Source organism: Polypterus senegalus, chromosome 10 (genome assembly GCF_016835505.1).
Source record: "Polypterus senegalus isolate Bchr_013 chromosome 10, ASM1683550v1, whole genome shotgun sequence".
Lineage (NCBI taxonomy): Eukaryota > Metazoa > Chordata > Cladistia > Polypteriformes > Polypteridae > Polypterus > Polypterus senegalus.
This window is the reverse complement of record NC_053163.1, coordinates 84028887-84046961: the sequence shown is the minus strand read 5'-3', so window position 1 is coordinate 84046961 and position 18075 is coordinate 84028887. Positions and strand designations below refer to the sequence as shown.

Here is an 18075-nt window from a genome sequence, read left to right as displayed (position 1 = left end):
ATGTGTCCCATTCACCAACGTGCAATTCACATATGACTTGCTTCCTTTATTCTTCCTTTATTCATTTCCAGCTTCCTTTATTTTGTAATATTGAAGGTCCTCACATTTTAGAGATTATGCTCATGAATATTAGTTTACCTTTAGAAATCAAAATTACATAAATTTAGCATTTGCAGAATTATATTCAGCTAAGATGTAAGCTGCTCTTGCAATCCTGCTAACTGTGTATGTCTCTGTAGTTAGTCATTTCTGTTAATGCGGTTTGTGGCTTATTGATTCTGAGATGTCTTGTGCACAATTGAAACAAGTTTTATTTTGGTATTAACAAATGGAGAAGCTCAATTCATCAGTGGTATTTGTAAGCTAAATAGTGACTTGGTTTAAAACTAGCTTTGATTTTTACTTGCTGCAACTGTTGCTGGCAACCACCAATATGCGGTTTCCTCCCACATCCCTCAGTCCTATATGTATGATTCTAGATGCCTGCAAGGCTTCCCTGTGAGTATGATTTGTATACTACAGTTAGAAAATGGAGGAATGCTAGGATGAACATCTTTGGACGTGCACATCATAATAGGAGATTGACTGCACAGCCTCTGTTCCTTTATGTAAATGACATTGTATTAAAATGTGACTACTACATTAGGAAGTCATTCAAGCTAGACAACTTTTGATAAGATGAGCTATGACTCAAAGTATTATAGTATTGTTTACATGTCATTTTCACTGGTGCTTGCTTAGAGAGAGAAGTAATAAAAGGGGGTGACATGAGTAATATTATCCAGAGCGATTTCAGTCTTGTGGTTGCAAATTGTATGTTGCATGTGTGTTATCACCCCCGCCCCCCATTCATTTTTTTTTTTTCTTTTCTCCCCTTCATTTTATTAAACCTGGTTTGGTTTTACAGTTAAACCATACAGAGTGAGACGAGTTATGGACCTTTATTCAAAAATAGTAAGTATTTTAATTGGTTCTACTTTATAGTTGTAAGGGAATGGTAATCTAATATTTACTTTATGTACTGGTCTTTTTAAATCAAGAAGTTGTTTTAAAGCATAGATACTGCTCAATGTACTGCTCTACCAATCCTCTTTGTTATCCAACAAGAGTTTCTTAAATGCTCTTTTGCCTCTGTTTGCTTTCTTGTTTAGTTTATGGTGGGTTTTTTTTTTCCAGTTTGTGTACAGCTTTGTAATTCACTTTAATAAAGCTGAGATTATTCCTCAGTGATTATCTTGCTCAATATGGAAATGTACTACTCAATTCAGTGAAATCTGCTGTCTTGTTTGTGTGATTATACAGTGAAAATCTATCAACGTTAAGCATATTTTCTGGAGTTAAAGTTGAGCATATTTAAGCTATATTGCTTGTTTGAGATCTTAAATCGCTATATAATGTCAGTTTTAAGTAATAATTTGCTCAGATTGTGTTGTATATTGTGATTATTTTGACATCATACTGTATTGGATCAGTGTATGGTACAACATAAAGGCAGCATGCAGAAACAACTTACTTGAATAATCACATTTTGCACAGTAGATCCTATAATGCCTAGCCTGAAATTGTAGTTTTATATAGCAATGAGTGCAACCTAGTACTGTACATATTCAGTGGTTACTTCCTCTATTAACACAGTTTGTTACATTTTCTTGCTTTTGGCAGTATGTTTCTGAGACTTTTTTGCATTCAGTACTGTATTGCTCATTGATTCATATCTATTTTTTTTGAAGACTGAGACATTTTAAAGCCAGTTTTAATATCTTATGAATTTTGATTTTCAAAGTCAATGTATTTTTTTCCTTAGGGAATGCAGCCGTATTTTAAGGGTTTACTAGCCTTGTATAAAGTTTTACGTCCAGACCTTGTGTCAATATCCATACCTTCTCGGAGCAAGGTATTTAAACTCTGTTTGTTTGTTTGTTTGTTTGTTTAATTTATTTCAAAGCTGCTTATTTTACTTAATTTTATGACAATGTTTTACAAAGAAGCAAGAAACCTATTGCTATGAAGGCTTGTGCTTTTTCTTGTAGAATTCTTTTAAAAATGCAGATACCATATGGAAAGCAGCAATCCTTGCAGTACAGAAAAAGAAAAAATCTGAAATTTCATTAACATTGACCGAGAGTTCAGATCTTAAAAAGCCAAGAATGCAATTGTCTCGGAAGAGGGTAAGAGGAGCTTATTTTCGGTTAGTTATGCTTGGTCATACAGAAGCAGTTTTGTTCTTGAAAGTAACTAAATTGTCTTTGAATCTTCTTTTTCTTCAGATTGGCTTTACAATCTCGCCAAATGTAGTCCATAGGCAGGGTGGAGCTTGGCATTTATGTGTAGTAGAGTAGCAGAATATATTCTTACCTTCATGTCCGTCTTTTGTTTGCTCCGGAATGATTGTTAGATATCTGTATAAGGCATTAGGCTAATTTTTTTTTCTCCCTCCCTATCTCTTCAATGATTATAATACACTTTAATATAAATATGAATTTTTTTCTAGAGGGGAGCCTAGCAGAGAGTTAAGCAAACAAAAGTCTTTTTACACTCTGTTGGTTAGTATTAATATGCTGTATGCAAATGTTGTTTTGAACGAATATAGAAATTCTATCCTTTTTATGCAGCAGATTTTAAAATAAGGATAATTGTTGTTGAAGTGTGTCATTTCTTAATATGAAAGATATTAATGTTCCAAATTTTAGACATTAGGAATACAGAAGTGCGTGTGTGTGTATACATAATGTATATGAGATCGAGAGATAGAATTCTTAATGTTAATGTGATACTTAGTCATTTTTTAAGCACAGTACACCAGTTTTACTTACATTACAAAAAAAAAACTCTTTTCCAAGTCAGTTTGGAGACTGAAAATGTAATCAAATAATCACATAATTTGAAGCAGATTTGTTAAGATACTTATTTTATTTAAGTTCCTAAAATACTCCGAATCAATGTTGACTTTTTTAAAATAAGCAGAGAGCAATTGCTATTAGATACCATATTGAAGAAAATGCAGTATTTAATTTATTGTGTGCATCTTTTTTTTTTTTTTGTATTTGTTTCAGAAATATAATAAAATGATGACTGTGCCACCTGTAGAAAGCAGACTTCCTGAAACAACCTGCAATTCATTTGTGAACTTGACCAGACCAAAAATGTTTCCAATAGTGCAGCTTACCAGCTTTCAGCAGCTACTGCAAAATATTGATAAAATAGAGGTATAAATATACATTTTAGATTTTGAAATGCACTTTGGAAAGCAGCATTATAAACTAATGTTTAAAATTATTCAATATGTGATAATCCTTATTATACAGTACAGTATACGGGGTCATAGAATATTAAAAATGATGAAAATAACATTTGTTTAATATTCTCACTTTGACATTAGATGGCACTATTTCATTTAAATTCTCTTTTTGCAATCTTGTATTTAAACACTCCTTTGGAATTCTATTTGATCAATCTGTGAGCCAATTGCTATACAGTATATTTTCACGCATCTCTAAATATATAAATGTTGCTAAACATTTTTGTGAACTGTGTTAAACCTATACCCTATTTAAGGAAACAGTACGTGGATTTTTAAATGTTTGACAGGAAGTATAGTGTTAGGATCTTGAGATATTATTGTTCCATTTAAGAAAGCTGACTTTTTTGTTTTTTGAATTTTAGAACATTGTTTGATTTCAAACTTGCATTTTTATTTTTATTTTTTTTTTCTTCAGCTGCCATCACAAATGGGCTCAGTGCTGAACTCTCACCTTCTTCTCCATTACATTAATTGCGTGAAAGATGATTCTGTATTTCTTAGATTTGACTATTGGCTAGGTCACACACTTAATGAAGGTAGGACTGTTTCTTTGATTTTTTTTCCCTTTACCTATAGCCTTAATTTGAAGAGAAATAGGCAATTAATATAATTACTAGGAACCATATAATGAATGGAGTAAACTTGCCCCATTGTGTAAATTTCTGCTAATATTAAAAGTACAATTTTAATTTTAAATAGCTTTCTTAAACCAAAGGTCAAAATAAATACAATAAGTCATAAATAACAAAGCACATAACATGGCTACTCACAATGTACAAATGAAAAACAATATACATAAATGAAGAGTTAAAGGGTAAGTTAGGTATTTTTCACGTTGAAGTTGTTTCTCACAATCATGGTATATGTTGATTTGCCACATGAAATTGCATTCTAAAGGGAAGTACACTGTATCTTATAAATTAAAAAAAAAATAACTACCCAGGTCTTGTATTTTAGAGTGGAGCTAATGAGTACCATAGTCCAACATGGGGATGGGGGTTGGTAAAATATTAAAACTCACTAAATACATTCATTATTCTAGCCAAGAATGTTTAAGTATTGATCCATTTCCAGAAATTGCACTCCTAGTCTATCTGTTATTTTAAGAAGGGGGGAAAACAAAACAGAGTTAAGAGACTGACTGTGTGCTTCACCTTGCTGCTTGTCTTTGTCCAGAGCAACCTTTCAAGACCAGTGTGTGGATTCACCTCAAAGTCAAGTGCCATTCTTGACATTGATTATCGATACCCAGTTGTGAATTTCTGTGTCTTTTTGGAGGCAACTAGACAATCGCTGAAAAAAGTCACACAGTTGCTTACATTTTCTCACTATGTAGAAGGCTTTTTGTTGTTTTGCAAAGATACTGCCATCTGGAATAATAATGCAAGCATGTACTTTGGTGGTCTAGTGAGAAAAACATTGCAAACGAGTGACAAGAACTGAACGGACGTTATAGGCATACATTTAGTTTTAATCAGGTTGAAGTATAGTACAGATGTTTTAGTATAGACAGAATGATACCACAGAGCTGTCATTCCTGTCTAAAAGCATCAGGGTCAGTATGGAGGTTTTTTTTTTCTCTTTTAAAAACATAAGGCTTTTAATAACCATGCAATACAGAGTAATCAGTTCAGGTCAGATTTATTATGTGTGTAAAGGACAATGAAACTCCCAATGTATTCATCGTGGTGTTGCCAGTTGGTGTGACTTGTGCTCTATATTCTATGCAAAATAATGCAGAATGTAGCTTTGGGAAAAGTAGGTGCTGTTTAGGAAAAAAATAAGATTTGAACACTTCTATTTCTGTTGCAAGGTAAAATTTATTATTTACTTTAGTTGTCACAAGAAATGCAGAAGTCATGTTTTCTTAAATTGAAAACCTTGCTGCTTCAAGGTGGACTTACTCGCGGTTCCCCCCCACCCCACACTGGGACCCAAGTACCCATTAGCTTCATTAGAAAATGCAAGAGAAGGCTAGTTATTGTTTAAAAAGATATACAGAATATGCTTCACTTTACAGTAGAATTTTTAATTTCATGTGACAAATTAGTATATACCATGATTGAAGTAATACCTATTTTTATTTATATTATATTTTTTTTTATTTATAATCTGGGGTGCCAAACAGAAACTTGATTATATAAAGTCAGCGTTGGTATATATAAAGTCAAAACTTGAATATATATAATTTATTGAAAATTTATTTCTTAATTCATTTGAATGTTACTGTATATTATATAGTAAATCTATCTCCAGCATCAAAAGTTGCCACTCTGTCCGATTTGTATTCAGCTCTGACGGGAGAGTGTCCCCCTGCGTGAGGAGAAAAGCATGTGGCTGTGATATCTCTGCAAATCACCAGGGCCCCACCCACTTCCGCCTACCTTCGGACCACAATGTCTCTCTAGGATATGCACAAATAAGTCTGTACCGTGAGCGATCTATGATATTTAGCACAATAATAGAAGTCACAAAATCAACCAGAATGTTCAAGCAAATTATAGAAAAAACTGAATTTAAATCTAAGTATTTCTGTTGTGAAAAGCGGACAGGCATACAGACAGACGTTGGATTTTTATATAGATATACTGTACATAGATTTACTATATAATATATAGTAACATTCAAATGAATTAAGAAATACATTTTCAATAAATTATGAAGATAATTGTCTTTTTCTCCCAATTTGTTGTCCTTTGCTAATTTGTTTATTTGAAATGGGGCCACTTGACAATAGAGGAGGGATTTCCAGTACCCAGTCCTGGATGACCCTATGTCTGCAGGTTTTTGGTCCAACTTATGTCCCAATCAATGACTCATTTTTCATGTAATTGTTCTCATTGTATAATTAGCTGGTCCTTTTTCCTACTTATTCCGCATTTAGAAAAGATCAGTAGGGTATCAATTCATGATGAGTGTAAATATTACATTCATATTGTTCCATAGTTTTATATATCTCTCTCTTATAGGCAGAGCCAAGTCATTCTGGCCCACTCATATGTCATTCCCTCTTGCATAAAGTTGGAGTTTATTCCAATACAATAACAGTGTCCACTCCTTACTTTCTGTTATACTGTGTTTGTGAACAGATATACAGATTATTTACTGTGGAATAAATATTTGTAGGAATCCCACTTCAGTTTGATTTTCTTATTTACTGTGAGCAGTGTGTTAAACAGTATTTTTATTTTAAACAAAGATTACATATTTCATAATGCTTTACAGTGGTTCATTTTCTTTACATTCAACAACTTAAAACAACCGTTTTAACTGCCAGCTACTGAAAATGTAATACTTTTGTAACCATTACATTTCTTTTTTTCCTTCCTAGAGTTTCTGCACTGTAAATATGCTAGCTCTTCAATGGAAGTTGAGGAGTTATTTAATAAACTGATAACAGCGCAAAGTTTTTTGCAGGTGAGTTAATGGTCATCTGTTCATTGGAGTTATTAAGAAGGAATATCTGGTTTTAATTATTGTACTTCATCTTTTTTCTGTTTTATTATATGTCTTGCAATTGTAGACTTGGGATAGTTACCATTGCAGTGAATGCTGAAATATGCTACTTTTAGGGTCATGGACAGCTTCCTTTATTTACAGTATATGTCTCTGGCAGCAATAATCAGAACAATTAAACATTTAAAGTTTTTTTTTTTTTGTAGTAAGTTGTACAATGTCAAGATCCTCAACATCAGGAAATATAGCACAGGAAGGAAGAAACGTGACTATCAAATTGAATATTTGAGCTCAAAAGATTAATGGAGCATTGAAAATCTATTTAAATCACTGGGAAGTAATACAGTAACAATTTTTGAGATTTTGAGATTGGAGGTGTGTGTGTGTATAGATAGATAGATAGAGAGAGAAATAATAATGCATTTTATTTATATAGCTCCTTTCCCATACTCGAGGCACTTACAGAATATAAGAGAATGGCAGGGGATACAGTATATAGCATTGTACAAATGAAATAAAGAAGATTATGACAGTGAATTCAGAGGGGGAAAAAAAGCATAACAGACAACATAATTGATGGTCTAGCACACACATACTGGTTACGTGAGCATCTTGACATAGAGGTAAACTGAGAGAAGGGTAGTAAAGTCAAGTAGAGCTAAAAGCCTTCCTGAACAGATGAGTTTTGAGTTGTTTTTTAAAAGAATTCATGGAGTCAGCTGATCTGATAAATTTTGGTAGGTCATTTCAGAGTCTGGGCGCTATACAGCTGAAGGCCCTGTCACCCATGGAGTGTAGATTAGTGTGGGGCATAACAAGATTACCAGAATTAGAGGACCTTAGTGAGTGGGCATGTAGTTTGGCGCGAGGTTATTTAAGGCTTTGTAGGTTATTAGTAGGATTTTATATTTGATTCTGTAAGACACAGGGAGCCAGTGAAGACGGAGCAGGATGGGTGTTATGTGCTCGCTGCTGGTTTGAGTGAGGACTCTTACAGCTGAGTTTTGAATAAGCTGGAGCTGTGATATAAGATTATAAGGGACACCTGCCAGCAGGGAGCTACAATAGCTGATGCGGGATGTGATAAAAGCATGGACAAGTTTCTCAGCATTAGAAAAGGAGAGGAAGGAGCGAACACGGGATATGTTACGGAGGTGAAAGTAAGAAAGTTTCTTAATGTGATTTATGTGGGCGGAATAAGAGAAGGAGAAATCAAGAATGACACCAAGATTCTTTGCAGTAGAGGCAGGTCTGATGAGATCACCGCCAAGATGGATTGGGAAAGCTCATTTTATTAAGTTGCATTTTAGTCCCAATTTGCAGGAGTTCAGTTTTGTTGCAATTTAATTTTAAAGAGTTCTGCTCCATCCAGGTTTTAATTTCACTAAGGCAGGTTGTGAGCTGAGAAAGCTCTGATGAAGTTCCACTTTTAACATTGAAGTAGAGTTGAGTATCGTCTGCATAAAATGATAACCCAGTCCATAGCTACGATAATATGGCCAAGGGAAGCATATAAATACAGAAGAGAAGAGGGCCGAGGACAGAGCCCTGAGGAACTCCTTGTGTGACTGGCTGAGCTGGATCTGCTGTTGCCAAGACTGACAAACTCTTGCCTATCAGTCAGATAGGACTTGAACCACTGGAGGGCAGTGCCAGAGATACCCAGCATGTTCTCCATTCTGGACAGTAGAATGTCATGTCTGACAGTGTCAAATGCTGCACTGAGGTCTAATAGAATTAATATGCTGGTTTGTCCAGAGTCTGCTGCCATAAGCAAATCATTGGTTACCTGTAGCAGAGCAGTTTCACAGCTGTGCTGCCCTGAAACCAGATTGAAAGGGTTCCATCAAATTATTAGTGGTCAAGTAAATGGTGAGCTGGGAGGCTGCAACACGCTCAAGAACTTTTGACAGGAAAGGTAAATGGGAAATAGGCGGAAATTGTTAAGATTGTCAGCATCAAGGCCAGACTTTTTTAACATTGGGGTTACAAAAGCGATTTTCAAAGTGAGCAGCACAGTGCCAGTGTCAAGGGATGAGTTTATTATTGTTGTAATAGGATTATGGCATGAAGGCAGGATTTAAGTAGTGTGCTGGGGATGGGGTCCAGTACACAAGTAGTCGGCCTCATCTTACAAAGCAGGTTATTAACAAATGCAGATGTGACTGGTGAGAACTTAGAGAAGGAGCTGGATGGAGTGGGAAAACAGGGAGAGATATAAACAGATGATATTTATGTTAGTTGAATTATTTAGATCTTTAATTTTGTTACGGAAAAGTGGAGGAATTCCTCACAGACTTCAGTAGAAGAGGTAGTTGGGCCAGATGCGGGTTCGAGTAGTTTATTAACTACAGAGAACAAAACCCTTGGGTTATCATGGCCACTTTCTATTATTCTGCCATAGTGGGTGTTCTTTGCAGCAGTTAGTGCTTCTCTATAAGCTCTTTGGTGGTTGGAGAAAGCCTGGATGTGCACGGTGAGGCCAGTCTTACGTGACATTCTCTCAAGGCGTCGGCCAGCTGCTTTCATAGATCGCAATTCTGAATTATACCAAGGAGCTGAACGTTTAAAGGAAACCTCCTTATGTTTTAAAGGAGCTGTTTTATCTAATGCTGAATGAAGGGCTGAGTTATAGTGGTCAACAAGACTATCTAGTGTTGACGAAAGAGGTGCAGACGGTAAAAGATCAGAAATTGATCCAGAAAGGATAGAGGGCCAGATACTTCTAAGGTTTCTTACCTGTCGTTTACAGGTAAGAGGAGGAAAAGGCAGTGAGACAGTGAAAAATACTGCTTTATGGTCAGAGTCCCAAATCAGTGCTGTAAATGTTGGCAACAGATAGTCCAGAAGTGCAGATCAGATCCAGTATATGACCACCAGAGTGGGTGGGAAAATCAACATGTTGTGTCAAGTCAAAACAGTCCAGTAAGGATAGGAATTCATTTCTCAGTTTAGATGTAGTAGTGTCAATATGGATGTTGAAATCACCAAGAAGGATAATTCTCTGAGAATAAGAGCTTAGGTGGATTAAAAGTTCAATCAGATCAGATAAGAAGGATGCATTGTACTTTGGGGGATGATAAAGAACAATGAGTAAGACCGGATCTGATTCTGTTATTAGTTTAAGAGCCAAGTACTCAAAAGACAGTGGACAGTCAATTGGGATTAGTTTGGTTTAAGTTTGCTCAGATAATTACTGCAAGCCTGCCTCCTTGTCTAGAGCTGCGAGGTTCTGTATGGAAAGTGAAACCACGTGGAGTTGCCTCCGTGAGAGACGTACATTCGTTCGGTTTTTGCCAAGTCTTCGTTAAACACAGTATATCAAATTTGGTGTCAGTGATAAGTTCTGACAGCACCAATGCTTTGCCATTAAGAGATCTCGAGTTAAACAGTGCAATATTAGTTAATGAGGGTTCTTTTTGCACAGAGCCGTGATCAGGGTTTATTTCCACATAATGTAAATTTGTCACACCCATGATGCTGGGCAATACTTATCTGAAAAGCAGTGGAGAAGCAGCACAGCACAGTGGAACCGGTAGGACATGCGGGTGTGGTAGCATAGATGAGCGGCGATAGCAAAGCAGCAGAAAGCATAGCAGGAGGAGGTAGCAGGATTTGGAGGTTGCAATATACAGCCACAAACAGTAATGATTGGTAGTTTCAGGGGTGATCGCCCTGGAGCCATAAGCCAGGTTAGTATGAACATCGGATCAGTTCCCAGTCGTGGAGTACTGTAAGATGAAACGGGAGCATATCAGCATAGCGAATATAATCACGGAGACGGATCATGCCGAGGTCCTAGATCACCAGGTATAAAGAAATGTTCGTTGGTCTCGTCCCGTGATCCACAGACTCCGCTGTTCCCAATCAAAGTAGAATCCATAAAATCTATAAATATTAAGCCAAATCCATGCAATTCAAGTCGGCTGTATCTACGAACTATACGTACAATAAAAGAAAAAAAAGTGTAGAATTAAGGCAAATTTTGCGAAAAGTGGTGTTAACAAGGAGGAGCAGCAGCAAAAGGCGTGCGCCAGTGTCCCCTCACCTGCTGCTGAAATAGAGGGAGTGTGTGTATGTATCTATACTATTAAAAGGCAAAGCACTCACTCAGTCATCATTAATTCTCCAACTTCCCGTGTACGTAGAAGGCTAAAATTTGGCAGGCTTATTCCTTACAGTTTACTTACAAAAGTTAAGCAGGTTTCATTTCGAAATTCTACACAACGATCGACAACGTCCGCCATATTGAACTTTCTTATTTATGGCCCCATCTTCATGAAATTTGGTAGGCGGTTTCCCTGCGCTAACCGAAACCGATGTACGTACTTATTTTGATGTTATGACGCCACTGTCGGCCGCCATATTGAACTTTCCAACGTCACTAATTCTCCAACTTCCTGTGTAGGTAGAAGGCTGAAATTTGGCAGGCTCCTTCCTTACAGCTTACTTACAAAAGTTAAGCAGGTTTCATTTCGAAATTTTACGCGTAACGGTTGACAGCGTTCGCCATGTTGAAATATTCTTGTTTATGGCCCTATCTTCACGAAATTTGATAGGTGGCTTCCCTGCACTAACCAAAACCGATGTATGTACTTATTTCAGTGGTATGATGCCACTGTCGGCCGCCATATTGAACTTTTCAACGGTCTTTGTTTATAGGCCCATCTTCAAGAAATTTGGTACACGGGTTCCCAACGCTAACTGAATCCTACTTACGTACATATATACGTCCATAGCCTGCAGCTCAATCACCGTGTGGCGGCGTTGGGTCCCCATCCCAACGCCTCCCACGTTGTTGGCTGCCTGCCTATATAAGGCCATCCGTCGCTCCAGTCTCTATTCCCTTCCTTGCTTTGCCATGGGATTCACGTCTCCCTGCTGATAACTACAGCCTTTTTATTTAATTCACGGCTTCTCCACTGTTTTATTGTTCATTTATTACGATTATAGTTATTGTGTAGGTATTTTAGACTTACTTTACATTGTTCAGGTACCCATTTCCTTTATCATTCCAACCGTACCCCCATTAACATGTCTATCGAGGTGATCACCAAAGAACTGTCACTTACCCAGTGGTTTCCATGCCTGGAGATGGCACCTACCTTTTCCATTCTCCTTGTTACATATTGCACGGCCATATCGGGCTCACTCTTGATATCCGGAGGAACATTGTTTCTTATGTATTGAATGACTGGGACAGGTTCAAGGTGTGGACTGATGATGGTACAGGAGATAATTATATTACACAGGAGCACTATAACAGTGAAATGCTTAAGCCCTTCACCTATGAATCTGCATGCGAGTTGATGGCTGCCGCTGAATTGTTCGGTTGTCGCTTTCAAGTGTACTGAAATGGCCAAATATTTTACACCTTTCAACAACCGCCAATGCCTCTTAGATTCACAGGTGACGATTTCAGTAATGGACACTTTAATGTTTATGAATGTCTAAACTCTCAAAAGCTGGATGTGAAGTAATTGATGAAACCGGTTGTATACTTGCAACGCTTGACAGATGCCGAACGTCTCTTCAACACAAGTCCTACAAATACTGTCGTAATTGAAACAAACCATGAAACTCAAACAGATTATGACAGGAGCAATCCAAGCTGTGGGATTTGAAACAAGATTACTGTTCACATGGCCAACTGTACGTTGCATGCTCAAGAGTAAGCTCAGCACACAGCTTGGTCATATTACAACGGAGGGCTGAACTCGCAGTGTGGTATACAAAGAGATCCTTAACAAATAATTATTGGTATATTTTCCCTCAGTTTACAAAGGTTTAATTTTCTTCTTAATAAAAAATTTTAAGGCAGTACTTCGCCGCTGCGAAGCGCGGGTATTTTGCTAGTATGTGTATATAATGTGTATATATACTCTCTCGTGTTTAAGTTCTCCCACGTATAAGTCGCATCTTGATTTTACAATATAATTTCCAGTATTTTATAATGTCAGTTTTATAAGTCAAATGCGTAAAACTCGAGCTATTGGTCCAAGAGATTGATATCCTAACGCCCACCTGAGAGAGTAACCACGGAGCACACTGCCTTTTTTTCCCTATGTGTTGTGCCTACATGACCACATGGTAATACCCACACTATTCCGAAGCAACGTTTTGCACGGTGTTTTTTGTATCTCACATCCTCATACACCTTTATCATAAGAGCATCCCATACTACGATGGAGCATTCGATCAGAAGAAAATATGACGCTTTTTTTAAATTACTAGGGGGCTCCGTCCCTTGCTCGCTTCGCTCGCCAACCCCTGTGTTTGATTAATCAGATATACAATTTTAAAAGTTTATTTTTATTTTTTTTTCCATTGGAATTGTTGCTTTAACTGGTGCAGAACCACAGATTCTGGTAGCATTTGGTCCATTATTGTGTAAATCCACGTTTTGTGCATTGAATGATTTGAAGGCGAAAAGATTTTGTTTTCCACTCTTTGCCTTTTATTTCTGACCTCGCTTTGTCTTGCTATTTTTTTCAATTACACCTGGTTCTGATGATTAATTACCTTTTTGTTTGCGCTAATGCGATCTTTACTATCTTTTTTTTTTTTATTTATTTTTTTTTATACTGTAGCGACTGATAGTAATAGTGTCACAAAAGTTCTGCTTGAACAATCTCAGACTTCGTAACCCCAAACACAACTTTCTATCACCCGCTACAACCCTCCTCCCCCGGGTCTCGCACCTCCATACCAATCAATACCCCTCTATCAGTCTTCCGTGCTGTATTCCACCCTCCCTCTATCAGACCTAACAGTCACTTAAAACAAATAAGGCTTCATTTTGGCTGGGACGCTACAATACTTTCAAAATTTACTGTTTTCATATTCTGTACCTTTCTCTGCATGTGTATCGTGCCATCGTTTGTTTGAGCCTTTCAAATTCCACTGCTTTCATAATCTCTTATCTGCCTTTTTTTCTCTCCAATGCTTTTGGGTCTCTTCTCCGCGCTGCTATTTTTTTCTTTGCTTAGAGCACAGGATCTGTGTGTGCTACATGCCTTTACATGTTTTGCTGGCTGGCCATGCTCTTATTTGATGATAAGGGCGTGTCTTGCAAGAATCTCATGTTCCACGTCCCCGCAAGACGACCCTGGGACCATCTTATGGGACCAAGTCTCGTGTTTACGGTCCCCGTGAGACGCTCTGTGGCCAGTCTTTTTTGTCTCACGGGTCTTTTAAATGTCTTCTGAGAACTTCCGAGCAGATCACACCTTGTTGCCCTGCTTTTCCTTTCCAGGATTTTTTTTTATAATAGAGAGAAAAGTCATTAAAGTGACTTTTTTTTTTTTAAATCTATTTTCGGGTTTCAAGACCCGACTTAAACGAGTGTATACACGGTATACATATAATTGTATATATTGTGCATATATATAATATATGTATGTGTGTATTTAATGGCCAGATATGCAGATATAGTGGTGTTTAGCAAGAAAAGTCTGTGCATAATTACATGTTTTGATTTTTCTGTTTTAAACCCTGGTTTGTACTTTTAATGTTGGTAGGCTTCTGAGATAATGGTATACACTATTGGTCAAAAGTTTCAGCTTTTCCAGTTTTTATGGAAATGCACACTGTTTGATGTCTTAATGTTTCATGAATCAAGGCATAGTACAAATAAACAGTGGCAAAAAAAAGGAATTAAGTGTACAAACTTTTTTTCTTTTTCCAATTTTTGATTGATCAAAGTACCCATCTTTTGCTGATATAACAGCCAAACTGGTAACTCTTTTGATTCAGACTGCCACTCCCTCTGTGCAAGTCACAAACTATGCCTCCAACTAAAAAACCTCCGACCATCATACTTTGTCCTCCAAGTTTGATGGTTGGTGTCACAAACTGACGAATGATCCTTTCACCAACTCGATGGTATACAAACAACACTGCATGATGAACCGAAGATTTTAAATTTTGATTAATCAGTCCATAAGACTTTCTTCCAGTCTGCAATTGTCCACAGCTGGCATTTCAAGGACCTATTCTGTCTTTTAAGGAAAGGCTTTCTTACTGCCACTCACTCTGTCAATCCTGCAGCTCAAAGTCTCCTCTTTACAGTAGAAACTGAGACTTGCTTTTTTCAACCACTGTTAATCTATACTTTAAGCTATTGTGCTGTGAGGCAGCTATCACGTAGGTTGGTGACCCTCAGAAACTTATGTTCTGATTAGGTTGTGACTTTGGGTCTGCCAGGTCTCTTTCTATCAGTTTTTTTTCCTGTTCCCAATTGCCGTTGGATCATGTAGGACACTGCACTGAAAATTTTGCAATTTCACTAAATGAAAGGCCTACACTTCAAAATGTAATTTTGCTCTCTCATTTCATTTGTTAATTGCTTATTTCTTGCCATCCTCACTGGAGTTTACAACTTTCTGTTGTGTAATATTGTCAAATTAGTACTTTAAAGGTTATAATAACACAGTCTTCAACTCTGCTTTAAGACAGACAGATGGTTTTTAATTAATCACCAAATCACCAAAAAAGGTGTAATTTTGCTTGGCTTTTCTCTAATCACTGAAAGTTGGAACACCTGTGCAAACTGTTTGCTTCAACTTTCAAGGCATAAATTACTTTAATTGTTGTAGACCATCTGCAGGTTTTAACCTACTAGTTGTTCTCTGAAGAAGGTTCATTTGTAATATTGTGAAATTTTCTTTTTTCAGTTTCTGCTAACCTAAACTTTGAATTTAAACCTCTGGCAATTTACTGCTTGCCTTTACACCATTTTAGGTTATTCATTGCATTTCCGCTGATTAAAGTCAACACTTTGAACTCTGATGTTCCTCAAACAATTTTTGCATTGAGGCAGGTACATTATCCCACTTGAAAAGGCCAATGCCATCAGAAATACTGTTGCCATGAACAGATGTACGTTCTCAGCAACAGTCTTTTGGTAATTGGTACATTTCAAAATAACCTCCACATGAATGCCGGGACACAATTTCCCATCAGAACATTGGCCAGAGCATCACACTGCCTCTGCCGCCTTGCCTTCTTCCCATAGTGCACCCTGCTGCTGTCTCTTCCCCAGGTAAACTATTTACACGCACCCAGTTGTCCACATGATCTAAAAGAAAATGTGATTTATTAGGCTAGGCCACCTTTTTTCATTTTTCCATGGTTCAGTTCTGAAGTTCACATTCCCATTAGGCACATTCAGTGGTAGACAGGGATGAGCATACTCTAGGCACTTTGATTGGTATGCAGTTACATAGCCCTGTATGCAGCAATGTGTGACACCTTTCTCTCTCAGGTAAGCAAACTGATTGTACTTTATGTTAAACTATTAAAGTATTGTTCAAACTGTGTATTGCGAATAACACAGGCTGCTTTTTTGTATCTTTAAACAATTGATAGTTTGTAATTGGTTATTCATTGTTTTGTCTTATTAAGGAAGGTTTCCATAGTAGTGAGATGTTTGTTTACAAGTTCCTGCAAGTTTGGGATAGCTCTTTGTATAGACCCCAAATACTTAGCCTCTTGAGTTGGGTGTCTGTAGGACAAAAAGCAGGTAAGAAAGCCATTTCCTTATGACTTGCATCCTTGAATATTAATTTGAATAAATACAGAATTATTTATACGTATTTAACTGGAGTACTAATTGCATTATCTTTTTTCCTTCAGACTTGATGCAGCCTCTCTATGAACCTTTGACATCCTTGTTCTTTAGCTCCTCTGTTTATTTTAAGGTATGTGTTGATTGCATTTTACACTGTATAACTACATAAATTCCAAGTATTTTATAATTTGTTTTCTTCTTTTTGCTACAATTAAAAATTGTGATTACTCATAGCACTCTATTAGTTTTGAAAGTCATTCAGATTTTAAGCAAAAGTAACATCTGTTTTTTTCCCATAGTGTAGTTTGTTTGACTGCTTAAACAACTTGTTAGTCAACTGGTTGACTTGGCATTCTGTTTATGCTACTGATTCTGTTGATATGAGTCTTCCTGGTCATTCTCCAATGTGAGTATGCAGCATTTCATTATGTTTTATATTTCATTCAGTGCTACTATTTAATAGAATAGAGACAAAGTGGTGCTCATGAAAATCTAAGTTGTCAAATTTAGTGTAACCTCACACAATAAGTGATGATGTCTCTGGCAATATAGAACAGTCTGAACCACTAGGTGGTGGCAATGTTTTAAAAAGTACAAGTTCATATGTATTGTAATTTGTACATAGTGTTTTGAAATTCTTGTGTGAAATTCTTCAACAGACTATTGATAGGATTATAGTACCAACAAAGAGCAAAGAAAGAAACAAATTAATAAATGAAACAGTCATGCATCGTGTTTCGGAAAACAAATATGTAAGCCATCTAGACAAATCATAGTAGTAAATCTAATGATTAAGTTAAGCCATTGCGTGTGTGTGTGTTTTGTAGTCGGTCATATATACATTTTTAATTTTTTTATTATTTATTTATTTTTTTTAAGTTTGAGAACTATAATACTATATGTGTTGCTCCCATATCATCATCTTGGATGTTTTAAGGTGTTGATGTATATACAGTCATGCTTAAGTTGTTTTGGAATTTGATAAAATATACAGGAGGTTTTTTAAAGGCTAGAAATTTAATGTGCAAGGCTAATAACGCACTTTGCCAAACACTTCTAAATCTGTATAGTGTTTTTTTTTTTTTTTTATTTTAACTCCATGACTTCCTTAATCATTCTTATGACTCAATTTTAAGTTTTCATTGGTAAAAGCAGTAAGCCCTAGTGGCAAAGATAATGGCCTGTGTACAGTGGCTCTGTTCAATTCACAAGAATTATTTAGTGCATGACCTTGACAAATTCATTTATATATTTTTGCAACCAGAGCACTGGTAAATTAAACAACTAGTTTGGATGCATTGGTAAGTTCAGATAGATAAGCAGGACATTTCAAAGGTTCTAATTCAAGCAGTGATTCTTGCAGTAGCATTTTGAATTGGCTGAAACCTGCATATGGAATAGTTTGAACAGCCTGTTAATGATGCATTGCAGTAGTAATTCCCACTAGAAATGTATGAATTAATTTATTGGTATCCTCTATATTTAGCAACAATTTTAATATTCCAATATTTATTATACAAAGTAGATTTTTGATAGTGCTGTAATGTGTGTTTTGAAAGACAGACTGGTGTCAAAGATAACGCTGAGATTGTGTACCAATTCAAAAATACTAATGTGGCACAGTATTTTTGAAGTATGACCTTCCCTCAATAAATAACATTTTTTAAATAGCTTCTGTAGTATTAAATTTCAGAGATACTGTACTTCTTCCAAAAGGACTTTAGAAATGAAAAGTTGTGTTTTGGAA

At 36.4% G+C, this 18075-nt stretch overlaps 1 protein-coding gene across 1 annotated transcript in view; it reads left to right on the top strand.

Moving 5' to 3' along the window:
• cenpi (centromere protein I) overlaps positions 1-18075 on the top strand; it is a 58156-nt gene that overhangs the window by 12185 nt on the left and 27896 nt on the right. The window contains exons 6-14 of the mRNA XM_039766033.1: positions 908-954; positions 1805-1894; positions 2031-2168; positions 3054-3206; positions 3717-3837; positions 6633-6718; positions 16163-16280; positions 16394-16458; positions 16628-16734. Coding sequence (XP_039621967.1) covers positions 908-954; positions 1805-1894; positions 2031-2168; positions 3054-3206; positions 3717-3837; positions 6633-6718; positions 16163-16280; positions 16394-16458; positions 16628-16734 — 925 coding nt within the window. The remainder of the gene's footprint in view (positions 1-907; positions 955-1804; positions 1895-2030; positions 2169-3053; positions 3207-3716; positions 3838-6632; positions 6719-16162; positions 16281-16393; positions 16459-16627; positions 16735-18075) is intronic.